The sequence below is a fragment of the Morone saxatilis genome, unplaced genomic scaffold (assembly GCF_004916995.1).
Source record: "Morone saxatilis isolate NCDOM2014 unplaced genomic scaffold, NCSU_SB_2.0 Contig3, whole genome shotgun sequence".
Lineage (NCBI taxonomy): Eukaryota > Metazoa > Chordata > Actinopteri > Moronidae > Morone > Morone saxatilis.
In genome coordinates, this window is record NW_023339873.1 from 7968755 (window position 1) to 7978479 (window position 9725).

At 45.0% G+C, this 9725-nt stretch overlaps 2 protein-coding genes across 3 annotated transcripts in view; both read right to left on the minus strand.

The window, feature by feature from the left end:
• The window catches only part of gna11b (guanine nucleotide binding protein (G protein), alpha 11b (Gq class)), a gene marked incomplete in the record, with an annotated part of 17191 nt that extends 11121 nt beyond the window's left edge, over window positions 1-6070 (minus strand). Inside the window, 1 exon segment of one of the 2 annotated variants that reach the window (XM_035674047.1) lies at window positions 4886-6070. In XM_035674047.1, coding sequence (XP_035529940.1) covers window positions 4886-5021 — 136 coding nt within the window. 2 annotated transcript variants of the gene reach the window in all.
• A 1171-nt stretch (window positions 6071-7241) lies between these two features.
• Window positions 7242-9725, minus strand: part of LOC118337152 (putative nuclease HARBI1) — a 3650-nt gene continuing 1166 nt past the window's right edge. Inside the window, exons 2-4 of the mRNA XM_035674045.1 lie at window positions 8727-9275; window positions 8496-8656; window positions 7242-7981 (exon numbers count right to left, since the gene is read on the minus strand). Of these exons, the coding sequence (XP_035529938.1) occupies window positions 7549-7981; window positions 8496-8656; window positions 8727-9275 (1143 nt within the window). The 3' untranslated portion in view covers window positions 7242-7548. The remainder of the gene's footprint in view (window positions 7982-8495; window positions 8657-8726; window positions 9276-9725) is intronic.

Consider the following 9725-nt stretch of genomic DNA (forward strand, 5'->3'; position numbering starts at 1 on the left):
ATAATCGTGATTATGATTTTTTCCGTAATCGAGCAGCTCTAATGGAGAACATACTGTGTGACATCAGCATCAACGAATGACTTGAAATCAAGACATTTCAAATGTTATACTTTATAAATAATCCTACTGGCCACAGGTTTTTCAAAACCCTCCTCTACAGGAAAGCCTTTTTATAGTCTTCCTCGTTTGTTTTTCCATCTGTCGTTCTTCTAATTTATCCCTTGTTTTATCTTCCTTTGTTGTTTACATGGCTACTATGATTGTCTCCGTTTTTAGTTTATTTATTTGTTGTATGGAAAGCACTTTGGATCTCTGTGTCAAAAAGCTGCTACATAAATAGTTTTACTTACTTACTGCAGTCAGGTATCAGAGATGATCCGACACATGGTCGGACACACAGCGCTCCCATCACACTGATGTATCCAGAACAAAACCTTTTTCACAAACTACACTATCAAACAAAGCAGCTGCAGTGTTTCCAAGGCCTCGCACATCCTGCGTGACACAGACTCATTTTTCGGAGACAAATCTCGAACCTGCTCGTCTCCACGTGAAACCTAAAGCAATCCATGCAAACGTGTTTACAAATACGCGCGCTTTTCACGTCTGTTGAAATAAAATCTCTGGGTTTATGGTGCCGACTGTGACCCACAACATCCTCTCTAAGTCTGGCCTGAACATTAATTATTATTAATGAAGGCATTCGATTGCCCCAAAATGTTATAAATTAAAGAGGAAGGACAGTGGCCTCCGTCGGTGTTGTGTCAAACCTTCCTGAGAGAACTGGACAAGCTTTAGGTCACGCTGGTTTCAATTAATAGATTTGTCAGCAGTAGTATTAGTAGCTGTATATAATCTTACCAGAGTGTTAGTATAAAATCTCAAGTCATAGAAGCGTCTTACTGAATGATGACTAAAACATTTCCATTCACAGCGACCGCTTGAGTGTTTCTCTGTGGCTGTATCGATGCAAAACTCTCAGTGTGCTAGAGGTTGGGTCAATATTGAGGCTGATATAAGCTTGTTATAGATGTATTAATGTATGTGCGTTTGTTAGAGAAAGCCCAAAGATATCTGTAAGTTATTTAGAAACAGCGCCTCCATTACACGGTTTGTCGACCAGAAAGAAGTGCCTGCCCAGTGCATAATGCTTGGTCACAATGTCTTAACAGCCTTATTTAAGAAATCTTTATCAAAAACGCTTATTTTATGTGTCCATGTAAATCTGTATCAGCCAGTATAGTTTTATCAGATTTTCTAAACCCTCGAATATCGCAAAAGCCGGTCTCATAATAATTTCCATATTAAAAAGTGTTAGATCTCACCAAGATAAAGAGGATTTCAGTAACAGCTGACCATCCAGAGCTCCACATTCACTGGCATTAAAAGTACCGCACACACACACACACACTGAGGAGTAGAGCTAGAAGATCCCTATTGCCATATATGATCAAAATAAGACGGCTTGGCAAGAGAAGGAAGGTCAGCAATAAACATCTGAGCCTAACCTCTGATCCTCTTCCTGGTTCAAATCAGCCTGTTCCTCTGAAGGAGGTCTTCACCTGGAAACAAGACTAATGCAGGGAGGATCAAACAACAACAGTTCAATCGATGAGGACTTGACTGTACATTAAACCTCTGCCTCGGATGGCGTGCTACCAAAACCAGCCGCGACATTTCGCCCCAGTCAGACCCTTTTCTCGAACACTAACGCTCGACAAATTCTCTGACGACCAAAAAATGCCTTTCTGACGTCACTGTGGGGGTTTTTGACTAATCACCAGACTTTCTGCTCCTCAGATTTCATGTGAAACCCACATTTTCACACAAAAAAAGAAGAAAAAAAAAGCGAATGCCAACTCGAACACTGACAGCTTGACTGGGAGCTTACGGTTTACCTCGGTCAGCACTTTTGGGGAAGCGTTTTGCCCTTCCATCTCTCTTTGCTGACCGCTCGCTCGCTCCAGCAGTTCATTTACCCGATGCAGCAAAGGCCACAGCTCCTGGCCCACTGTGTTTTGACCAAGTAGAGGCAAACCACTGGTCTGTGGAGCAGGAAGCTGGAGGTATGGCCTGATATGGCCCTCAGTGACAGGCAGCCAGACTGTGGGCACTGCTGCAGCCCTAACAGAGCTGTTATTTTCTGACCGAGTGGGTAAAGCCTTGAGGTTGTTGCAGCTCTTACCTACAAAACTAACCGTAACATTCACCCTCCCTGTGCTCTCAGTCTGGAAACTTCAAACCTCATAGCTGTTGTCGAGACACTGGCCATATCGTAAACCCTGCCAGGAGGAGAGAGACACACACAGTGGCAGGGTGGACCTGAGTTAGTGTGAGAAAAAGACTTTTTGTAGGGGGAAATGCTTTGAGCGCCAGTGGTAGTAGCTCTTATATCAACCTAGAGCTTGAACATTTAGAAGATTCATCAGTTAGTCTGTCAATCAACTGTTTGGAAAATGTAGCAGTCAAGCAAAAATGGTTTCAGCGTCTCGAATATGACCATTTGCTGCTTTTTTACATTACACTCATCAAATTATCTTTGCAGTTATGGACCTCTGGGCTGGTCCAACAACCACTTTTGAAGACGTCACCTTGGGCTTTGATATGACTCATTTGTCAAGTCCTTCCTAAAAGTAGACGTAAAATTATTTAATTCATCTGAGTAACAATAGTCTTTAATATTTGATCTAAAATGATATAAAACAATAACTACAACTGCTCTTGCTCTTGCTGGAGAGCTGGAACTGGAAGTAAATGACCTTTTTTTCTTGATAAATGCTTATTTAGATTATCAGAATCGTTGCTGAATCAGTTTACTTTGATCAACCAATCGATTAATCGTTTCAGCCCTACATTAACCGTTCTATAACAACTCCAGACACACGACATCGGATGTGATCTGAATTGTGGGACCTTAAAAAGAAACCGCATGCCTCCACACGTTGATATTTCAGGACTAAAAGCTACAGCCGTCTGCAGTAACACATTAGGTACGACTAAAACTGAGAACACTCAACCAGAAGGAGCGGTTGTATACGTTGCCTTGAGCCTCGCTGAAATGTAAAACCCCTCTCCTCTACGTGCACTGAACTGCAGATAACGACAGAACAACTCCCACCACATTCAACTGAAATGAATAAACACTAAATATGCAGCTCAATGTCACTTTCTCCTTCCCCCTTTTTGAAAAACACACACGACGGAGCGTAAACGTTCAGGAAACAGAGGTTGTCTTCTTCCTTCGGCGAGGTGCGGAGAGGCCGGCAGCTCACACGGGGCCTGAGAATAACGCCAGGGGATAATAGGAGTCAGTGACATCTCAGAGTCTGAGCAGCGGATGTGTTTAACCAAGCCTATTAAGACCTGCGCTAATCCTGCCTTACACGTCCTTATCCGGGCGTCCACTGACAGCCTTAACTCACGCAGGACGGGCCACTTACACCGCCACTGATCGCAATCCTCGCTTGCTCACTGCCTCTCACACACACACACACTCTGATAAGTGCTTTTAATGTCTGCGTAAATGATCACCTACATTTCTGCACATCCTGGATTCACACAGTCCAACCCATCCCTTCATTGATCACCAGGCGAGAGAAATGTGATTTTGTTTTAAAACTGCGACACGAAAACACACACACCCCCCCCCCTTTTTCAACCCAGCTCACCTTGGCCACCAGGTAGGAAAAGAGTGTAAATGTGTGACACAGAGCAGAACACGTCCCATCAACAAGCGCGGCTCTGGTGTGGCCTACTTCTGGAAGCGGAGGTATTCAGCGGGGAAATGAAAGGAGACACACATGTCAAATAACCAGGGCTGCTTTAGGTGGGCGAGAAATGGGAGCAAACGTTTCTGAAACTAAGCGTGCAACCTAGATTATTCTAATTGTCCTAAAATTGGACACCTGCGTTGCTTTTTTTCCTTTCTTTTCCAAGGAGCTTTCACACCTATCTGTTGTTTTAACCGTGCGCACCAGGTTTGAAGTTAGCCTGTGAGAAGATGCATGCACACAAAACAGATTCTCCTGAAAAAAGCGACGCGCAGGTACGTTTGTGATAAAGCACAGGCTATTGTTCCCTTTTGGTGTCCACAGAACTATGAATCAATGCAGCACAGTGCAACTTATTCAACAGCAGCTCCCACCTGCCCACACACCAGCTATAAAAATAGCTAACCTACTCAGCTAGACTAGAGGATGAGGGGGCAAATCCCTCAGTATCCCTGTCCTCCGGATGGGTAGATTTGTGACAGACTAATAATTGATAAATGAATGAATGGACCCCCCCCAAAAGCGAGGCACCTGAAGCCTCATCCAGTTGTACAAACCTTATGCAACCTGGTGGAAGCGACCCACAGCTGCTTCTTCCACCTATCTTCACCCCTTTTCAACCAAACCACGGTGGCAGTTTTGAAGCCGGCCAATTGATCAGCTTGAGGGTTAGTCAGTGGTGTCAAACTGGCCCACTGACAAGCATGTGGTCGCCTGTAAACGGTGACATCTTAGCAACTTCGATGCCAAAATGCGCTGCTGTCTGCACCCCCCCCCCCAATGCAAATGCACGAATAAAGACACTTCTTGCACATATGCATCTGGACAAGCCCGCTAACAAACAATCAACCCCCCCGAAAGCTTTTAAAAAAAACAAAAAAAAAGAAAGGCCAGCCACGCATTTCGCATTTCATGCCATAAAACATTACTCATACTGAAACCAGGCGTCCAGCTAGCAGCCTTAACTAGCAGCATATCTGCTAGCACTGCCAAGAAGGCCCAAGAAGCTTAGTTTTTTTTTTTTTTTTTCCACACACACACACACAACGACGCAAGACATGACAATAAAAAAAAATAAAAAAAACACGTATCTGAGAATAAGCATGCACACATACCGAGAAGAAGTAATTTCAGCTCTCTCCTGGAGTCTCGCTTGTCTCGGCGGAGTTGTTTGTCAATTTCTGCATTGATTCGTTTCGACTCCTTCGCCTCTTCGCTCAGGCAGCAAGCCATCATGGACTCCAGAGTCATCCCCTCTGGTTTTGGCAGCCCAGTTTAGACGGGACCCTGCACAACACTTGCCCACGGTTTCGGCTTATCCCGAATCCCCGGCGCTCGCCTCGATCTTGGGCGAGGAGGTGGTCTGTCGGGCTGGACGGGCGGATGGATGGATGGATGGATGGATGGACGGGGCTGGGGGAGGGGAGACTAGCTAGGGGCCTCGCTGTCAAGTTGTCCCCCCAGCCGAGAGCAACTGCGACTTCACCCGGGTGTTCTCGGCAAATCACGGCAGATTCGGACCGGGGGAGGGAGTCAGGAGACGGCGGGGCCTCCCCGAGATGCTTTAAAAACGACCGCAACAGATTAGCCACTCAAAACCTGCTTTTATCGCATTAACCCCTCTCTCTCTCTCTCCCTTGTCGCTTCCAGCTCCGTATTTTCGCCTGTCACTGCGGTCCAACCCCGTCGCCAACACGATCCCGTCAAAAGCGGTTCAGCAACGGCAGCGTCGCGACATCCAAAAACCCGTAACGGTCGATGTCTGTGCGGGCTCGCGGACGTTAGCTCGCTAGTTCACCGCTAGTAGAAGCAGTAACCGTTGCTAGTACGCTAACGTTCGACGGGCGACCGTTACTGCACTGTCCACGCCGCAGCGATGCGTCCGTTCGCTTAGCAACTACATTAGCGACCGTTGGCTAAATATAACACGTAACGGCTACGAGCGTTGCCCCGCTAGCCCGCTAGCTCACTTAACGACGCCTCGGCTAATGTTGTGTCAACCCGCAGTGATTGAAACGGCGAGCTGGGTTGAAGGAATTTGTCCGCCTAGCTAGCGATAGCAGGGCAGCACCCCATCGCACCCTGACTCATTTTGACGGTGAAAATACACGACTACCACCACCACCGAACTGAAACAGGGGGGTTTAAATGCGTGCCGGACCGGGCGGCTTTTTACGCCAGAAATGTATTCGCTGCAAACAGCTGGCTTTCGGGTAGCTCGTCGCTGGAACAAGGTCGGCACACACACCAGTCTGATGCGAAGAGGAGGAGATACTGTGGTGTTGAGTGACAGACGGGAGAGTTGCATGAAACAGGCTTGTGACAGACCAATTGAATGAACGAGGCGGGTCCTCCAGGGTGGACTGTGGGCGCACAAGTTAGGTCGATGAGAAGATGCAAAAAAAATAATAAAAACCCAACCCAATATGTATGAATTAGGAGGATTGTTCAGATTTATATATTATTCTAGGCGATGCATGCGAGCTCCTTGAGGCCACCACCTGCTGCCTGTATGCTGGCACAATACTTCTCTGGTCTGGTGCAATCATCAAGACACAATGCATCCCAATAAGGAGATAATCCCCATCACTTCATCAATAACATGCAGTAACAATGCAAAGCAGCAGCAAAGACACATTATTAGCTACGACTGTGGTTGGATGTATGCTGGGACAGCAGCGACATCTTGTGGCCGTGCAGTACACTTGCATGTAACATCTGGTCAGTGTTCATTCAGTCCATCAGGCAAGGAGGAAGAGGCTCGGTAATTCAGGAAAATGTGGGATCATTGGGCGCTGGAAATCTAAAATAAATCAAATCTGGCACAATTAAAACCATTAGTTCATTAAAATGTTAAACTTATAATGAGGTTTTCTATTTTTACTGGGATATACATGTGTACTGGTATTGATGACAGGAAAGAGCCTTGTTTTATCCATAAGTTATTAAAAAAATGTGTTAATAACTATTAATTGGGCTATAAATTATCTTGGCCATTCAAATTAATGTAAAACCACAACATCATAATATAGACTGCATTTCTCCAAGGACAGATTTCCAGCATCCCTGAGCTATCGATCTCATTTTAATCACCTATAACTAACTCTTTCAGACCCATGTAATGTGCAATATTGGTTTCCAGAAAAGTAGCAAAATATTTTTTTTGTATTTTCCACAACTGTATAACAAATGTTTATGTTTACACGTTTACAAAATAGGTAATTAGACAACATCAAAGATAAGATGAAACCAATATATACAACAAACTTATAAAACTAAATAAAAAACAAACAAAAACTGGAATCTTTATGGAATAATGCATTACATAAAAGTGTACAAAATAAATTAGCACAGTGTCATCATGATTATATATACTGTCAATGGTCATGATAGATAGAAAAAGTAGTATAGCCTATGTCAGCAACCCATTCAGGCTGTGATGCTTATTACGTAATAGAAAACAACTGTTTGTTTGATGGGAAAATGGGGGGAGGATACTTTATTGCTTTAGTGGGGCACATGTTAAGATTAGCCACATGGTGGCACCAAAGTAAACACACATTCCTGTTTAAATCAAAAGTGTTTTTTCCCATTATTATTGTGATTTTGGAACACCTCAGACTTGGTTTCACAGGCTGAGGTCTAATTTGGCAGATTGAGGTTATTTTAAATCAGCCTAAGCTTTAACTTGTCCATCTCTGCTTTATTTAGGTTCAATTAAAAGTATGTAACTGTAAGGATTTCAGTAACATTAGTCTTTATGTGTAGGAAGCTTATTTTAATTGTTCTGCTCTTCAAAATAGTCACAGAAGAGTTGTCGGACCTCCTCAGCGTGACTTTGGTCCATACTGGTTGAGAGGAGCTGCTTGTGGCCGGGCTGAGGGCTCTCTGCCTCGGCCACCTCCTCCTGCCACTCTGCCTTGAAGGCATCGCCGTGGGACTCGCACATATTGTGCAGAATGCAGCAAGCTAGAATCATGGTGGGCACCACGTCCAGTCCACAGTCGTTCCTCTTGCTCAGGCACTGCCAGCGCGCCCTCAGCCTCAGCAGCGCCTCCTCAGGGACACGCAGCGCTCTGATCAGCTGCCGGTTAAAGAGCCACTGTGGCTCTGTCAGTGCTGCGTGGCTTGCCCTCCTGCCCTTTTCCTCAGGGTAGACCTTCATTAGCCAGCTCTGGAGAGGGTAGCAGGCCTCCCCCAGCAGCACATACCTAGACACGGCAGATGGTTTTCAGTCAGTGTTAGCACACAGTGGAAGACTTAACATCCTAAAAAGACACTGCAGCACTGCAACATTTCCGCAAGGAGTTCAGACATATAATCTAAGGTTAACTTAGGAGGCAGAGATGATTAAACCTCTGTACATTACAACATGTGTTCTGGTACATTTTCAAATCAGTACAGAATCTCATGAAAAATAAGATTTATCCAAAAATAAGGTTAAGGTTATAAACAGGCTCAAAAGTGTGAGAAAGACAAGATATAAGTCCAAATGTTATGTCATTTGGACAATTATTCCCTCTCTATCATGAAATTTGAGATCTAAACCTAAAACATGATGCTGTTTCAAGGCTGGATGAAAATATAATAAACAAAGGGAAAAGAGGGAAAAGACTAACGACTTACTTTTTTCCATTAAATTTGTCATTAAATGCCTGAAAAATTGTGACATGGTACTGAATTGAATTGCGATTCAACCGTCGCGCTGTTGTGCTTTAACTTTACCTGAGTGGTTTCCCCATGAAGATAGGTGGTGGGTCAGGCGACAGTCCACCCTCTGCAGCCGTGGCCCACAGCGATGAGTTCTGTAATATGTCAGCTGGGTCCGTCCCACCCGGGAAACTGGCACATACATCCCAGAATTGCCCCCGGCCACTAACAGCCACCTGAAAGAGACAAAATGTTCAAATCTAGTGAGCGTGTATTTGCAGCAGCATGTATGGATACACTCTCTACCTGAGACAGCACTGAGAGCCAGCCAGCAGGGTTGGCATAGTCAGACGCGTTGTTCGATGGGGTGATGATAGCCGTGTGGAGTGTTGCTATGGCAGCGACGCAGTGAGGGAAGCCCCAATGGGACAGGAAGAGCTGGGCTGAATCCTCCAGCTCCTGCTCACTGGGGGACCGCAGGTAGATGGAGCCGAGGAGCGCCACGATGGCGTGACACATGTCTCTAACACACCTGCACACGGTGGACTTCCCCACGCCAAACAGGGTGCTTATGGTGCGGTATTCAATGTTGGACGCCAGACGCCACAGAGCCACCGCTACGCGTTTCTCCACCGGCAGCGCCAGGCGGAAGCTGGTGTCCTGGCGAGCCAGACGGGGCCTCAGCTTATCACAGAGGTAGAAGAACGTCTCCCGGCTCATCCGGAACTTATCCAGCCAATCGGATGGCTGGAATTCTGTCATCACCACCCGCTCCCACCAGTCAGTGCTCGGAGTGGTGGTCCAGGGGCGTGTGCGGATGCGGACATTGGAGCGGATGCCTCCTGCTATCATCAACTGGGGAGAAGAAGATCAATAATAAAACAAAAATGTCCTTTAAATGAATTACTGATTTTATCCCTGTAGTCAGTGTGTCTCTTAGAAAAGTTAAGATCATTTATTCTAAGACTTGTTTATTTTCAAACTGAGGTTTTTGGAAGAATCTATCTGACTTTGTAACTTCCAGAGTTCACCATGTTTTTTCCCTTAAAAAGGGAAAATGTGTGGTTTAGTTTATTTTCTATCCAATACATTTTATTATACTTAAAGCCAAATTTTACATTCATAAATACTCTTAATTGCTCTATCACTCTAAATACATTCCCCTCCTGCTCTGGTTTGTGAAATTAAAAACTATATCTCTATTATTGCTTTGAATGCAAACAGAAAATATGTCATAACCATGTAAATGGTAAAGGGACTGTACTTATATAGCGCCTTTCTAGTCAAAGCACTTTTACACTACAT